Source organism: Malaclemys terrapin, chromosome 1, assembly GCF_027887155.1.
Source record: "Malaclemys terrapin pileata isolate rMalTer1 chromosome 1, rMalTer1.hap1, whole genome shotgun sequence".
NCBI lineage: Eukaryota > Metazoa > Chordata > Testudines > Emydidae > Malaclemys > Malaclemys terrapin.
This window is the reverse complement of record NC_071505.1, coordinates 179,187,290-179,204,975: the sequence shown is the minus strand read 5'-3', so window position 1 is coordinate 179,204,975 and position 17,686 is coordinate 179,187,290. Positions and strand designations below refer to the sequence as shown.

The following is a 17,686-nucleotide window of genomic DNA, read 5'->3' as shown; positions in this document are numbered from 1 at the left end:
TAGCTTGTAAAGAGAAGTTTAAGCAAAACTGAAGCGCTTTGAAATACAGAACATTATGTAGAGTTACTTAAGCCACATCCAAAATATTGGCAGGAAGAGGTACAAATATAAAAAGTATGTAAGAAGAAATCAGGTCACAGTGTTGTGAAGTCTGTACCTTCATGTTTAAGAAGCACCTTTCAAAAAAAAGTAATTTAGGCACCAGAAATTTCTTTAAAAAACTTAAGTTACAATCAGGCATAAAAGTTTATTGGAAAGGCACAGATGAAAGATAAAAGTATCTTAGTTCTAACAGTATCTGATTACAATCTAAAAAAGATGTCCCAAAATGTGGAAAGTTTTATACATATCTAAAATACTTAATATCTACTTCATTCTCTAAATTCAGAATGAAAAGGGTTTATATACATAATAATCCAGATCAAAAATTGTGTACCGACCTACAACTAGGACAAACATCTAAGAGCAAGCTGAATAATTTCACAGACCTAATCAGCTATAGAAAAAACTGACACTATAGCCTAAAGCTTCCCTAAACTCTTGAGAAAACCTTTTATCTCACACCATTGTAATACAGATATACCTAGTATCTTTCACACAGGCAGTTCAGACATTTAGCTTAAATAAGATCAGTGTTGCACTCAATCTTCCTTTTCAGTTTGAAGAATATTTGGCAGTTTAATATCCACTATTGACATTTTAAATTTATAAAATTCTTTTTTCTGAAAAAAATCACTTTCACAAAGACTCAAACTGATGCAAAATTCAAATACACTATCCACAACAACCCAACAGCTATCACAAGATATCAACAGTACTTTAATAAGTCTGAAACTAGTTCAGAAACCACACTGGAAAGCTTTTTAAAAAAAAAATTCAACAAAACAATGAATTTTAGTTCTATATCTACAATTTTGGATAACCACAATGCATGAAGAAGAGAAACTATTTGAAATTCTATTTTTGTTATGAGAAAATAAATGGAATTAAGTGTTTGGTAACAGTATTTAGAAGTTGGTTTGTTTTTAACGGGGACACCGAGGACCAAATTATTTTACCCCCTTTACGAATTCCTTGTACAAAAGCTGTTTACACAATGTCCTCAAATAGCAGACTAATATTGTACTGTGTATAAACACACACTAGGGTCAAAAATAAGTTTCCAAAATAAGTGGGCAGATTTTACCAAATCATGAGCATTCATCATTTCCTATTAAATCCAGATAGAGCTTCTGCATGCTTACCTCTTTGGAATCAAAATATGGATTTAGAAACCTAAAGTGAGATTTATAAAACTAAAGCAAGGTTCTGAAAATCTTAACAGACAGATATCTATCCCACATAATTTAACTATTTGTCCACAAACACATATCCATTTTTCATGGGAAAACAACAGCTGATCTGAAGTTTTGGAAGACTAGGTTCCATGAGTAACAAGTTGGTATAAACTTGATCGTGTCCCTTTAATGCCAGTGAACAGTTCGGGGTTGCCTGGCATGACTATAATAAAATGCTCTTCTCTTAAAATTGGGGTCTCATAAAGCTTTCATGGTCTCCCCTGTAGCATTTCCACTTGTTGCATTTAATCTCAAAATCAAGTTTATCAGTTGACTGGGTTCAATTAACTGCAACTGGTAGCCCATGATATACGAGTTCTCAGAAATTCAAAAGATGCCCCAAAAGCACATTACAAAAGTTAAAGATTTCCACAGACTTTCAGTAAAATATTTAGATCAATCATTCAAGTACTTCAGACACTGTGGCCATTATCACAGAATGGCCAAAGGGGTCAAAATATTTAAGTCATTCCAAATTTTGAGGGTGAAGTCTCTGGAAATCTAATTTCATGGACTACAGTTGCAATGTCTTTTCACTGTCAAAAATACACAACGTTGTGTTTCATATTCAGAATTCCACATCTAGCTGATATGGTGTTTCTTCATCTAAAATTCAAATACCTCCATTGTTTCATGTCTCATTAGGAACTTAAATGCTTTTGCTGAAGCATTTAATTAATATATTTTACTAACAGTTCAAAAATTAATAAGCAAAAGTGATGGCTGTTCAAACTAACTGTTCATTTTCTTTAAGAACAATTTTGTGCACTTTTTACATGTAGGTTGGAACAAGGTTTTTATTTATTTATTTATTTATTTTTAATATTTGTAAAGAATTTTAAAAAAGCATAAATTAACACCATTCTATACTATGGACCCGTCCTTGCTTTGTGCTGGAATCATCACAGGGACAGCTCCCATTCTACTTAGATTAGGTGCAGCTACCTTTGACGTTGCAAAGCTTGGGTTTTGACCAGAAGGACGTTCAAAGTCTTCACTTGGTACTTGATTATATGGAGTCTTGGCATATCCTTCCATATTGGAGGGAGACATTGAACCCAGAGAAGAACGATTGCTGCCTATATAGCTGCGGGCTGTTGAAGTACGACTCTTTGGAGGAGGAACATCCTCTCTGAAAATAGTTAAAAATAAAAATGGTTTAAACCAAGAATGTATTGGTGTTTTGAGGGATTTGTAAAATTTCTAGTGTTTTTTTCCCCTATTACAAAAATAAAAGTAGCAAAAACAGTAATACTGTTTATTACTTTAAAAAAAAATGTTTCAAATATTTACCACTTTCAGAACACTTTTTAAATCAACAAAATACTGAAACATCAGAAAATAGGATACAGGCATATTAATGTATACTACATTCAAAGTATACAGTTATAGGCTTAGCTGTCACACTGGCTTAATGTACTGACTTAGGTCAATGCAGAATTCTAACCAGCCATAATGAATATATTATCTACGAGAAAACATTAAGAGGAAGTTATTTTCTAGTTTCAGATATTACAGTTCAAAGGGTAAAGACAATGGGCCATTACCTACCTAATATCATGGTGCACTTCTTTTTCATATTTTTTCTCTTTACGTTTCTTACAGCAACAGAAGACAAGAAAGGCCAATAAAAAGAGCCCCAGAAGAGTTCCAATAACTGCTCCAGCAATTGTGCCAGCTGTATTTATAGCTAGAATAGATTAACACAAATTACTACGATACTGGCCTTTAACTGAATTTGCATAACTAGAGAATTCTCCTCGTACACCTTAAAATAAAAACAATGTGCCCTATACTGAGAAATATTACTGAACTGATACATGAGTACTTATACACATCTTTAAATTAAAAAAAAAAAATAAATAACCTTCATTCACATGGAAAGACGGGTGAAAAGGCTGACTTGTTTATTGGAGCTGAAAGAATGCTCAATACTCAAAAATATGACAAAATTAAAAATGGTGTCAGTTACCTGTTCTACAGCATATTTCTTTTATAGATTACAAAAGAATCAAAAGAGTTTATTTCTTTAACTCATTCATCAACATTTCTGATTTTGCAGAAACTACTATACAGCAAGTACTTACGAGGAGTGACATTTAGCACAACGAAACAGTCATCAGTGCCAACTCTGTTTGTAGCCACACAACTGTATGTACCAGAGTACTCCTCAGAGGCATTCTTCAGAGACAGTTCACCTGTATCTTTATCTAAAAATATTGAAGAAACTTTGGTTAAAATTTTCCATTAATGGTTATTATTCAATATTTCCAAAGGTATTAATCCATTACAACAAATTTTATTTAAAAAAATCAGTGTCTTAGTTATGTTGACATCAGTTTGAAAAAAATGAGACATTTGTCAAGCTGCAAAGAGCTGTCATATGTAATACTACCATTCTTTTCTGAATAACTGGAAGTTTATTCCATAGCATTTAATTTCAGTATTAAATCTTGGTGCTCCATACCACTAGTCTGCTGAGAATATTTCCTTGCCAAGAGTGTAATGGATGTGTCTAACACAGGTAATCTGCGAGGCACCAGATCTTAACACATTAAGCCTAGGCATAAAAAAAGCTTAGCATTTCAAGGTGAAATAAAAACATGAAGACAAAACCTATTATCCATCTTAAATATATTAAAATAGTAAAGGATAAATATTACTCAATAACGATGTCGCCGGAAGTTCCTGTGTGCCAGTTAATTTCCTCCAGTTGTAGGATAAGAGTGGAGAGCCTTCTTGTGATACACATTTCAGGGTAAGGTCTCTTCCAGTTTCCTGTGATCCTTCAATGTAGCATTTAGTCCTTGCTGGCTTTACTAATAAATAAAGTATTATTTAAAAATCAGTTATGGTGTCCATTAATTAAGCCTTAGCAAGTATATAATTTTTCACTGCACAGAACTTGAAGTCAGCCTATGTTTTTTAACTCTTATGTTTTATACAAAGGGCAAACCAATTTTTGAGCCATTTTCAAGAAATGTTAATTATTTCTACATTTTTGTCCTCCTCCTCTCCATTCCACTGGGGGAGGAGGGGTATCAATCATCTAATTATTGAACACTAAATAACAGGGCTGTCAATGAATCGTAGTTAACACCTGCTATTAACTGAAAGCAAACTTAATGGTGTTAATTTTTTTTTTTACACATTAATCATATACATCTGTGAGGGCGGAAGGCACCAGCAGCAGGTGGGGGTTGGAGCCCCATGCACCAAGAGGGGCTGAAGCCCCGAGCCCCCACCCCTGACCCTCTATTTGAAAATATAGAAAACCCACAAAAATGTAAATAAATGGTATTGTAGTATTGTTTAACAGTGTGATTAAAACTGAGATTAATTTTGTTAATCTCGCAATTATTTTTAAAATCGCTTGACAGCCCTACTAAATAACAATTTATCCACTTACAATTCAGTATTAGATTATGAATTTATTTTACACAAGCACTTCTCTCATTTTAAGGGTCAAATGTAATATGGACATGTAACAATTTGCCCTCAAGAACATATACAGCATATAGCATCTGTACAAATTATCCTACCAAGCACAGTCAACTGTATTTTTTGGCTTTCAACTGCAGGAGCTTTCTTCACTCTGCACTGGTATGTGCCTGTATCTGTTGACTTTAGATTCAGGATATCTATGGAGCCGTCACCAGATCTGGGATCAGGATTAGTGAACTGTACCCGTCCATTCATAGCTTCATAGTAATTATTATAAATCCTGTCTACAGAGTACATAATAATCTAAAAGGAAAAGAAAAAACAGGTATTTTCTCCAAACAAATCTGCATAGCAATTTGAATATTTCAAATGAACCTCAGTTCTATTTCTTTGGAAGACACTTTTTCCATGTGTAAAAACAATTCTAACCAGAACAATAAAAAACCCACCCAATGCAATTTATCTGATGGAAAATGAATAAACTCTATTAATAGCTGATTAAAATTGCTACGTGCTAATACTTATACTGTAAACTTCTGCACGAAGGGGCTCATCTAAATTTACTGGTATTGCTTCTAAAGAATGGAATTGGAAAGGGGCTAATATATTTTAAGATCTAAGAATTTCTTTTAAATATTTTCTTAGTAAAAGCTGACTTGTTTGGTTCAACACAGCACTGTATTTATCAGTAACCGAAAAAATTAAAAATAAAATTATCCTGGAGTTATTTTTCTTTACAACTCACTAACTTATAGTGAGCAATTACGTGTCCTTCTATATCTTAAATATGTTTATATAACTGGCATTCATTGTTTACTATTCCTGTGCATGGTGCTTCACAGACATGCAAGATCACAAGTTCCCTGACCTGAAAGAAACAAAATTCAGAGAACAAGAGGTGTTTGTGGGCAGAAAGTTTCAACATTCAGAGCTCTTACAACAGCTAGGAATTAAACAATCTCTAAAAAGCTCTCTCTACTCACTGTTTGTTCCTTCTTTCGATTATCTAGTGGTATTAAGACCCATTCAACATCTAGTGGGCCTAGATCGTCTTGTGATTCAGTGAATGTACACAGCAATGTAACTTTCTCTCCTTGAGCTTTTTCAACCATAGGCTGGTCAGTTGAAGTTATCTTTAGGCCTTTTGTTAGACCTAGAAAAAAAAAAGTGGCGGTATAAACAAGTGTTAAACCTCTACTAATTCAACAAACAATAATTCAAATCTATGGATAAACATTCAGCTTTTATGATAAACTTTCCATTAGACATAGGCCAAGATTTTCAAAAGTGGATACCAAGTAAGTTGCCCAATTATCCAAAGTGCTGAGCACCCAACAGCTCCCTTCACTAGGAACTGCTTGGAGCTCAGCATCTTTGAAAGTCAGCCTGCTCATACAGATGCCTAACTTCAGACACTCACTTTTGAAAATCTTAGCCATAATACATAGTTAAGTATACAGAACTGAAATTGTCTAGTCAGACATATTTTTAGCAGAGCTTACCCAACAAACCCTGTGCCATACTTTGTTATTGAACAATGAAGCAAACTGGATATAATGTTAATCAGTCAACCTGGGAGTCATATAAATAGTCACTTGAATCAGGAAAAGCTACACCTTTCCTCATTTTCCATCTCCTACACAAACACAACCTAGTTTTATGCAACATAAGTCCCATAAAAAGCTACATATCATAATTAAAACCCTTTGATGGTGACTTTCCACATCAATAGTAAATGCATACCACAATCCTAATGCTACCTCTCTGGTAAAATGGGGACATACAGCATACTGCTAAGGTCAGTTAAGTCTGACAGGACAGTTGTGAAATCTTGAAGTTAAATTACTTGTTCTTGAAACATAAGGATCATTTTGCTTTAAAGGAATGCGTGGGTTAATCTTTTCCAAAAATCCTACTGAGTTTTTCGATTTAATTTTTGTGTCAGCCTTTTCTGCCTGATCTCCTCCTGGAAAAATCAGCATAATCCTCATTTGCATGGTATGCTCAAAGAACAATATGTTTCCAAGCGACAGATTCCGCTCAATCCAATGCTTCAAAAGAAGAAAGAAACTATACAATGACCAAACAGGATTTACATAAAAAAAGATTCACGTAAGCGTCCGGAAGCTATCTTTCCATATTATTTTACAATCTTAAATCTACAATGTGTTCATCTGTCATGTGTTTTATAGCAGACTCACACAGTATTTGTTTAGCAATCAAGAAACGTTCCTCTTGGAACATTTCACTGTGTAAACTGTGAGATGAACTAGAAAGGTATTTGATGTTTTGAATCTATTGTTGGGTGTGAACATCTTGCTGAAATTCAACATTTGTGATAGACTAGTAGTTGAAGGGCTTTAAAATGGTAATTTCTTATCTGAAGTAGTAAAACTAAAATTCTGTACAGTAACTCCTCACTGAATGTCGTCCCGGTTAACGTTGCTTCGTTGCTGATCAATTAGAGAACATGCTCATTTAAAGTTGTGCAATGCTCCCTTATAACGTTTGGCAGCAGCCTGCTTTGTCCACTGCTTGCAGAAGGAGCAACCCGTTGGAGCTAGCTGGTGGGGGCTTGGAACTAAGGTGGACCAGCAGCCCCTTTATCAGCTCCCCTTATTTCCCTGTGTGGCAGCTGCCCAGCAGGCTATCAATTACCAGATCAGCTGTCCCTCCCCCCACTGCTGTGTGCTGCTCCTGCCCTCTGCCTTGTAGCTGCTCCCTGGAGCCTCCTGCTTGCTGTGCAAAGGTGGCGGGAGGGGGGAAGAGAGGTGCAAATGTCAGGATGTCTCCCTCCCCCCACTTGTGGAGATGGGGTGTAGGAGCGGGGGGAGGGGGACACGACAGGACTCAGAATGGAGGAAGCTTGCTGGCAGCAGCTGCTCTCAACTTGCTGATCTACTTAAAAAGGCAATTTACTTAGAGTTGGGTCAGCGTACTTAAAGGGGCAATGTGCGTCTCTGGGCTAGTGCTAGTTCATCATTTAGCAATAAGGCATTCCCTGGGAAATATCCCACCCCCTTCAACCCTCTGACTCCACCACCTCAACCAAGCTTCACAATCATCATTGCTGTGTACAATATTAAATTGTTTCTTTAAAACTTATACTGTGTGAGAGTATGTATGTATATATAGTCTTTTGTCGCAAAAAAAAAAAAAAAAATCCCCTGGAACCTAACCTCCCGCCCCCTTACATTAATTCTTATAGGGAAATTGGATTTGCTTAACATCGTTTTGCTTAAAATAGCATTTTTCAGGAACATAACTATAACTTTAAGCGAGGAGTTACTGTACTAAATCTTAACAAGGACAACTCAGACTCACCATTCTGTCTTAGGTAAAATTTGTTTCAAGATGAGTCGTCAGCCTTTCTGCAAAACTGAAGTCAAAGCTACTTCAAATGATATTTTAAAAAATCAGGAAATAAGATAGCCAGAGGAACAACTTCTCAGATGAGGAGTTCTCATAATCAGATTCTACAAAGTCCCAGGTTGCTGAGGAGAATCTGACTGTTAAGAAATTCCTCAGCACCGTTTTGATTACATAGATGCAGAACTACAAGAAGCATTTGATCCTTCCTCCGACTTCTATTTATAATGCTACTTTGCCTGAACACCTACATTCAATTATTAATTAGGTGATAAATTCTGGAGGGAAAAAACATTTCAATTTCATAGAATCATAAGACTGAAAGGGACCTTGAGAGGTCATTTAGTACTGTCCCCTGTACTCAAGGCAGGACTAAGTATTATCTAGACAAGGGGGATGGGCAAACTATGGCCCGCGGGCCAGATCTGGCCCCTCAAGGCTTTGGATCCAGCCCGCGGCGGCGCCGGCACCACATCCTTGAGGCCCCCGGGTGGGGAGGAGGGGTCAGAGGGCTCCATGCATTGCCCATGCCTCCAGGTACCACCCCCCGCAGCTCCCATTGACCGGGAACGGGAAACCGCAGCCAATCGGCGCTTTGGGTGAGGTACCTGGAGACGTGGCAAGGGCAGTGCACGCACAGCCCTCCACCTCACTCCACCCCTAGGGGCCGCAGTGCTTCCGGGAGCAGCGCAGGGCTGGGGACAGGGCAGGCATGCAGGGAGCCTGCTGTGGCCCCAGTGCGTGCCGCTGCCACCCAGGAGCCGCTTGAGGTAAGCGGCGCTGGGCCGGAGCCTGAACCCCTCCTGCACCCTGCCCCCCAACTCCCTGCTCTAAGTCCCCTACCTGCACCTAGCACCCATCCTGCACCGAGCCCCCTGCCACACCCCGTCTGCACCCCAACCCTGTGCCCTGAGCCCTCTCATACAGCCAGCACCCCTCCTCTGCCCCAATCCCTTGCCCTGAGCCCCTTCCTCACACCACACTCCCTCCCGCACCCCAACCCCCTGCCTCGGCCCTGCATACAATTGTCCCACCCAGATGTAGCCCTCGGCCCAAAAAATTTGCCCACCCCGATCTAGACCATTCCTGACAAGTGTTTGTCTAACCTGCTGCTAAAAATCTCCAATGATGGTAATTCCACAACCTCCCTAGGCAATTTATTCCAGTGCTTAACCACCCTGAGAGTTAGAAAGTTTTTCCTAATGTCCAACCTAAACCTCCCTTGCTGCAATTTAAGCCCATTGTTTCTTGTCCTGTCCACAGAGGTTAAGAAAGACAATTTTTCTCCCTCCTCCTTGTAACAACCTTTTACGTACTTGAAAACTGTTATGTCCCCCCTCAATCTTCTCTTTTCAGACTAAACAAACTCATTTTTTTCAATCTTCCCTCATAGGTCATGTTTTCTAGACTTAATTTTTGTCGCTCTTCTCTGGATTCTCTCCAATTTGTCCACATCCTTCCTGAAATGTGGTGCCCAGAACGGGACACAATAATTCAGTTGAGGCCTAATCAGTGCGGAGTAAAGCGAAAGAATTACTTCTCGTGTCTTGTTTACAACACTCCTGCTAATATATCCCAGAATGATGTTCGCTTTTTTTGCAATAGCTTTACACCATTGACTCATATTAGCTTGTGGTCCACTGTGACCCCCCAGATCACTTTCCGCAGTACTCCTTCCTAGGCAGTCATTTCCCATTTTGTATGTGTGCAACTGATTGTTCCTTCCTAAGTGGAGTACTTTCCATTTGTCCTTATTGAATTTCATCCTAATTATTGGAGTAGCAGAGAAGAGATGTGGGAGCTTGGTCAAAGTGTCATATGGTCAGATGGTAACCAGATTCTTAAATCATTCTTGGTTTGTCTGCCTTCCTATGTGACAAGTGAGATAACAACCCAAAAAGTTCAGTATGACACATACAATACACAGAAACAGCTGAAACAAATTTCTAGAAAAATATTACCAAGACATTATTGTCAGCCAGCATGTATCTATCATTACCAAACCCAGAGCATCTCTTGAAAAATATGGTTTTAACAGAGTTTGGAACTATCTATACTGGCAGGGCAGAATGTATTAGAAACTGGTTTTCTGGAATCACATTTAAGCAAATATAAACATTATTTCCAACCTATGATAGCATCCCGCTGTGGATTGAGCGAAAACTCACAATTCAATCTAGAGTGGGATACTACCTGTCACAAAAAATTCCTACAGACCCAAAGCCACTGTAACAAGCATATTTGGCGTTAAGAGGCTTTTAGAAGGAAGTTTATTGCTACCAAATAACGCTTACATTTGTTTAAAAATACAAAAGGAAAGAAACAGTCTATGCAGAGACAGCACTTTAAAAATGAATTTAGCAGGGTCACTAGTTGTTATAGATTACTGTTGCTATGTGAATTCGTATTAAGGGCATCACAGTGCCTTCAGTCTCTCAAGAGGCAGATTAACAAAGAACTTCAACCAGTATCAGTCTACTAAAGCGGTCCCCCTTTACCCTTCACCCCTCCCCCTTTCTCCTACCATCACCTCAGTGAGAGAGAGTAATGAGACATCCTCAGATCTGCTTTCCATCTAAATCCAACTCCAACCAACAGAGCCCAGAATGACCATCCATGGGAAGCATGTAGGTATGGTATGTAGGAATCAAAGTTCCCATACTGTTTTTTTAAGTGCATTTTAAAACTACTCGGAGCTGATAGTATAACAGATACAGACTGAATTTCTATAGCCCCATCCAGTTTTGGCTGCTTGTTACCACGTTTTCTCCAGTCTCAGCCAATAAATACATCCAAGAGAAAATAAACCCATCCATCAGAGATCACATAGCAGTAAAGGACTTGTTACAACTACAATTATTCTACGCAGCAATACAAGATTCAAAATATCTTTTAAGAATTATTTCAATTACAGCTTGAACAGCACTTAAAAAAACCCATTGTGCACTTTTTTAAACATACAACAATCCTTCCACAATGACTAAATTTTTAGATTTTACTACTGGGGGGGGGTGTCTGTGATCCTCGAGTCCCTCAATGCCAGCTGACGGAGGGCCCCCATATCACACCAGGCCTGACACACACAGTGCCCCAACATCCATCATAAAGGTGTCAGGTAAGGTATCATATGTAAACTGGTGATATGCTGGTCCTGAAAATCAGTGTGTTATGTATGTACAGACTGTATATAAAAAGTTATAGATGTGTGCTTGAAACATGTTCTTAATATGTGTTTGGGAGGCAGAGCAAGAACCCAGCCTGCCCGAGACAAAGGAATGTGTATTTACCTTCTGAGCTGAGTATAGGCAGAGGACAACAGAAATACATTTGCATATAAAGTAAATAAAGCCATTAAAACTAGACAAGCATGGAAGAAGACAGTTAAACAATCATGCCAGGGGACAGAGTCTGCACCACAGGAAGGTTCCTGGCTCTTGAAACAGAGACAAACTTTGGGTAATATAAGAGGGGCAAAGAGAATCTAGAGATCAGTAACGCAGGGGTCACAAGAGCACAGCACCTTACTGAACCCCACACTCCCCTGAGGCAATCCAAGTAATCGGTGTAGATTTTAGAGCACTTAGCGGAATTGGGTTTTAAACAGAAAGATGTTCTTAACCTTAACTACAGCAGAGTTATTGCTCTAATAGGACTTCATGGTAAAGTGAATTCAACTGATACAGCGAGTTAATGGCCGACTTCCTAGCAACTGAAAGTGAAGATGTTCTCCTGATGCAATATGCCTAGCCTCTCCATAGGACTAGTAAGACAACACAGGTAAAGGGAGAAATCAGAAAATTAACTGAAATGTCTTACTCAAGATTTTTCTTTTACAAACCAAAAAGCTTTTAAACCACCAAGACTAGAATTAAGGGTTCAGCACTTCTAACACAATTGGTCTCTAATTTTAAGAAATCTCCCATTAGTGCAACCACTGATTCAGTTGGATCAGTGAAAGCCTGAGTAGGAGCTATAACGTAGGCAAGGTTCTTGCTGCTTCCAGCATTTTTGATCACCAAGCACATTTAGTTGGCAGTGGTAAAAATTTTAGAATCTGCTACACTCTTCCCTACACTTGTCCCACCCAAACTACCACTAGTGCAGTTGAAGCAATCACAGCACTAGTGGGATTTCCATACAGTCATGTTCTCAGCAAGTGTACCAGACCCACATTTCTTGCACTGCCTAAGCTGTTGACATCAACTGTACCAGAGAAACAGAACCTTGTGCTGACAGGTAAATAAAGCAAAAATAGTTACCAGGGGTTTAATTTTAAAAATGTGTTAAGTTAGTGAATACAGTGTTAGTGAAGTTAGAGTCTTTGGCTTTCATTTTAAAGTAAAAATAACCAATAATATAACACCAAACATAATTTTTCAAGAAACACTACAGGTTGATGATGGAGGGGAAGGCAGGGCAGGAAGAGGCAAGGCTACTACAAAGGGACTGTCATTAAAATTCATGTCCTGTTCACATTACTAAATGTAAATTACTCATTTCCTGGTCATCCTTTCAGAGGTTCATGTCTTAGGCTATTTGTGAACAACATAGCTGGAGTCGATGTACCTTAGGTCGAGTTACCATGGGGTCTACACCGAGGGGGGCTGACGAGAGAAAATCTTCCGTTGACTTATCTTACTCTTCTCGTCAGGGGTAGAGACCAGGAGTCAACTGGAGAGTGATTTGGCGGGTCTTTACTTGACCAACTAATCGACAGCCAGTGGATTGATCTGAGTGCATCGATCCCTGCCATAGTGTAGACCTGCCCTTAGGCTATGATTACAATACTGCTTGTGTTACATAAATTATGTTGCTCGGGGTAATTAAGATGACAGAGGAGTTCGCCTGTCGGCTTAAAGCGGCTACACTACAGACCTTACTGCGGTGCAGCGCCACTGTAAACTCTCTAGTGCTTCTCAAAGTCAGTGCTTCTCAAAGTCAGGCCGCCGCTTGTTCAGGGAAAGCTCCAGGCCACTGGGGGTGGCGGAAAGTGGCAGCCAGCACATCCCTCGGCCTACGCCGCTTCCCGCAGCCCCCATTGGCCTGAAGCGGCGAACCGCAGCCAGTGGGAGCCGTGATCGGCCGAACCTGCAGACGTGGCAGGTACACAAACTGGCCCGGCCCGCCAGGGGGCTTACCCTGGTGGACCGCATGCCAAAGGTTGCCGATCCCTGTACTAAAGCCTTGTCTAAGCACAAACTTGTACCAATTTAGTTAAATTGATCTTATTTCTGTTTAGTTTAAACCTGTTCCGAATCAATTTAAACTCAACAGAAATAAATGTAGTTTAAACCTAAATAAGTATCCACACAGCTTTTTACACCAAATGCTTAACAAAATCTAATTAAATTCACACCTAAATTAAACTGGTGCAACTCTGCAAGCAAACACATCATACATAGCTGATTGGATATTCAATCTTTTCCCCTCCCAAGAGTTTGACAGGACTTTGCATTAATTAATTATAATAATAAATTTAAGCAGAACGATTACAAAAGTTCCTTCTCTCACCCACTGGTAATCAGCTACTCTTATAACATTGTAATCTCACTATTTGCGTAGTCTTCCATCAAAACCAGGGAAATTAGGACCTGATACTCTGAATAAAAAAATTCAAAGAAATCCGTTCCAGCTCTCTTTATCCTGTTTCTTTAAAATGCATAAAGAACACAGGCTATTTTCCCCTTCTGCAGGTAACCTTTAATTAAAATTATTTGTTTTCTTTTTAAAAGAGAAACTCAGTTCCAATGGACCAATTCACTATCATCTCCGTTTTATTTTAGAGGCTCTAAATATCAATTGCTGAAGGACAAGGTTTGTAATTTGTATTAGTTAGGTGCATAAGGCCTAGTAAATTTTTAGGACATCTATTATTGAAAACTACCTTACCAGCAAGACAACCTAATTTATTCTAGAATGGTCAGAGAAAGCAAAAAGAATACACACAAGGGAGAAAGAAGCAGTAGTAACAAACAAGCAGCAACTAGGGAATTAGTGAAAACAATTGGCAAAGATGCAGTAGGGAAGAAACAGATAGGAAAAGACTGCTTTTGGCTAGTACTCAAGAAACCCAAACTTAATATTAGTGAGAATTTGAGAGAAAAGGAGAAATGTAAACTGAGGGAAAGAATGTGAAAATAAAGCTATAGCTGCATTAAAGCATTTTATTTACATAGCTATATTTAATTTAATTTCCCTGGAAAATGTCCAAGAATTGTTAAATTTGGTAGGTTTCGAGTGCTTGGGCAAGAAAGGAAGAGATGAGATAATATTGCTGCTTACACTTCAGGGTATCAGGTTGCAGAGTGGTAGCCGGTTTGTCTGTATCAGCAAAAAGAAGAGGAGTACTTGTGGCACCTCAGAGACTAACAAATTTATTAGAGCATAAGCTTTTGTGGGCTAAAACCCACTTCATCGGATGCAAGCAGTGGAAAAAACAGTAGGAAGATATATATACACACAGATGATATGAAAAAAATGGGTGTTGCCATACTAACTTATAATGAGAGTAATCAGCTAAGATGGGCTTTTTTCATGTCCTATGTATAAATATAGATCTTCCTACTGTATTTTCCACTGCATACATCCGATGAAGTGGGTGTTAGCCCATAAAAGCTTATGCTCAAATAAACGTGTTAGTCTCTAAGGTGCCACAAGTACTCCTCATTCTTTTTACTTCAGGATATGCAACTATTGTGAGTAATAAGGCAGATTTTTTTTAACTGAATACCACCATAGCAGAAAATACATACATTTTTTTAAGAATTGTGTAGGATATAAACCAGGGGTCGGCAACGTTCGGCACGCGGCTCGCCAGGGTAAGCGCGAGAAGCAGCGCGGGCGAGCAATGTGCTGGCCGCGGCTTCTCGCGGCCCCCATTGGCCCGGGACGGCAAACCATGGCCAGTGGGGGCCGCGATCGGCCAAACCTGCCGCGTCAGCAGGTAAATAAACTGGCCCGGCCCGCCAGGGCGCTTACCCTGGCGAGCCGCGTGCTTACCCTGGCGAGCCGCGTGTCAAACGTTGCCGACTCCTGATATAAACTAATCTCTTAATTTAGATCTAGGTAGGCAAAAAGGGTTTTTCCAATACATGTTTTACTGAGTTGTGCTACCAAAGAATCATAGAATATCAGGGTTGGAAGGGATGTCAGGAGGTCATCTGGTCCAACCCCCTGCTCAAAGCAGAACCAATCCTCTATTTTTGCCCCATCCATAAATGGCCCCCTCAAGGACTGAACTCACAACCCTGGGTTTAGCAGACCAATGCTCAAACCACTGAGCTATCCCTCCCCCTCTATATCTATTTGAAAGTCTTAAAGGTCAGTGTGAATGCTAAAAACTGAGCTTTACAAGTTAACAACTTCCACATACTCTCTTTTTGCTTATTGCTGAGGGATTACAATGCGAGTCAGTATCACACTATAAAACCTCTCCCAGTCAGTGGCACTCCTAAATTCCTGCTCAACATGAAACAAAACAGAACCACCAGGAGCCTAGTACACATCAGATATGGCTTATGGCAACTTGTAAAAAGCACTTCTGCACAGGAGCTGTATGATGTTGATGAGAGAGTATTTTGAGGCTGTGCAGTAATCCAATAATTGAGTATTCTGGGAAGTGTAAACAGCACTCTGTGTAAGCTCAAAAGCTTGTCTTTTTCATGAACAGAAGTTGGCCCAATAAAAAAATACTACTCCACCCACCTTCCTTGTCTCTCTAATATCCAACACTGCTACAACAACCCTGCAAACTAAAGAAAAATAGCAGCTCTAAATGGCAAAGTATTATTGTGCAGAGATCATCATCATAAAATTACTAGCACAAATTATTTATAAAGTACATCTAATGCTGTACAAAAACTCAGCTATGAGCAAGGCTTTCCAATACACATAAAAGGGGGCATTATCAATTTGCAAGCTCATTATTTTGTAAAAAGTTGAGGTAAAAAGTTTACTTCGTTTGCCACCAGGTGTCTCTGTCAATTTTTGTGGGTTTTGTTACATATTGGATTATTGCAATATCCTCAACCTAGCATTTTAAATCAGTGCAGAATACAATGGCCTGTTTATAATAAGTGGTGATTCTCAATGGCAGCACATGACACTTTTCTTCTGTGATCTACATTGGCTGCCTATTGCGAATTGAAGTGGTTTTGACCTATAAAGCTCTATAGAGTGTGTGACCTTACTTAGGCCATTCGATGCAGCAGTGTTAATTTAGCAGGTCTGCTGAAGATCTGCTAAGTCGATGGCAGAGCACTCTCTTGTCAACTTCTGTACTCCAGCTCCCTGAGAAGAATAAAGTAAATCAGCGGTACAGCGTCTCCCATGAACACAGCGCAGGACCCAAGTTATGTCAACTTCAGTTATGTAACTTACATAACTGAAATAGCATAACTTTTAGGTCAACTTACAGCTGTAGTGTAGACCAGCCCTTAGAGACTACCTCTCTCCTTGTACTGTACTGTCACACTTGTGAACAGTGGAGAGAGATGCTGAAGCTGTATTCCTCTGAATTTAACAGAGGGAGCTAGAGTGTTCTATGTGAGTGGACTGCACATCTGGAACAAGCTTCCCCTTTCCGCAATATAGGCCAGGTCCATTCACTTTGGGACACACTGGAAGGTAAATCTATTTGCAAGGGCTACCATAGAGCATGAAGTTTGTGTCGATAAAGAGTTCTGCTGGCTGTTAGTTTTACTTCTCTTTTTGCAATTTATGACAGGAGTGCCCAGGGCTCTTTTTATTTTTGTATACAAATCCAAAGTAATGTAATCATGTTTTCCTATTTTAAAGAAATATTTCCCCTTGTTGCTGTATTAAAGGATCATACAAACAGGAGAAATGGATGCATACAGGAGAAACAGTGAAAGTGGCAAAATGTGTCTATGCACAAAGTAAAGAAACAAACAAAAAAAGAAAAAAAAAAGGTATGTTCTCCTCTAATCTGTTACATCTTGGGTGCTACCTGTAATAAATAGAAGATGCAATAGTTTCAGTCAATAGCATGATTACTGACAGGAATCCCTTTAAAAAGTTGCATACTCCAGTGGCAAAGACTTGCTAAGCATGTACTATTTTTGTGTCTGCATTTAGCAATGGTCAGAAAAGTTATTTCTTCTCAGATTAAAGTAAAGATTAATAACTTAAAATATTTATAGATAATTTAGGTTCAAAACCTGCAAACAGCTAACTTGTGCTTAGCTTTACTCATGTTACTAGTCTCCACTGCTCAGGCAAGTAAAGTTAGCATGGGTTTTTGCAGAATCTGGGCCTTGGGAAGTAACTCCAAAGTGAACAAGGGACTTTTCTAAATACTTTGCTTGACTATCATTAAAATAAATTTGAAAATGAAAGGACAATAAATGAGTTTAATCTTTACCCAATAGTCCATTCTTTTTGTATCTATCCCTGTATTCACAAACTGTTCCGAACATTTTTGAAGCTCTTGTTCCTGAGCTGGTTTCCTAGCAACATTAGTAGCTGATGACCTTGCTCCACAGGGACATAGTTATCAAGTTCAGAAGCATAGAACA

The 17,686-nt window shown here is 39.0% G+C and overlaps 1 protein-coding gene across 5 annotated transcripts in view; it reads right to left on the bottom strand.

Moving 5' to 3' along the window:
- CXADR (CXADR Ig-like cell adhesion molecule) overlaps window positions 1-17,686 on the bottom strand; it is a 56,428-nt gene that overhangs the window by 19,838 nt on the left and 18,904 nt on the right. For 4 of the 5 annotated variants that reach the window (XM_054047366.1, XM_054047357.1, XM_054047383.1 and 1 more), the window contains exons 2-7: window positions 5,765-5,934; window positions 4,880-5,084; window positions 4,001-4,156; window positions 3,425-3,547; window positions 2,889-3,027; window positions 2,283-2,469 (exon numbers count right to left, since the gene is read on the bottom strand). In XM_054047366.1, coding sequence (XP_053903341.1) covers window positions 2,283-2,469; window positions 2,889-3,027; window positions 3,425-3,547; window positions 4,001-4,156; window positions 4,880-5,084; window positions 5,765-5,934 — 980 coding nt within the window. Of the gene's footprint in view, window positions 1-227; window positions 2,470-2,888; window positions 3,028-3,424; window positions 3,548-4,000; window positions 4,157-4,879; window positions 5,085-5,764; window positions 5,935-17,686 lie in introns of those variants that run through there. The other variant, XM_054047374.1, reaches the window with a different exon arrangement.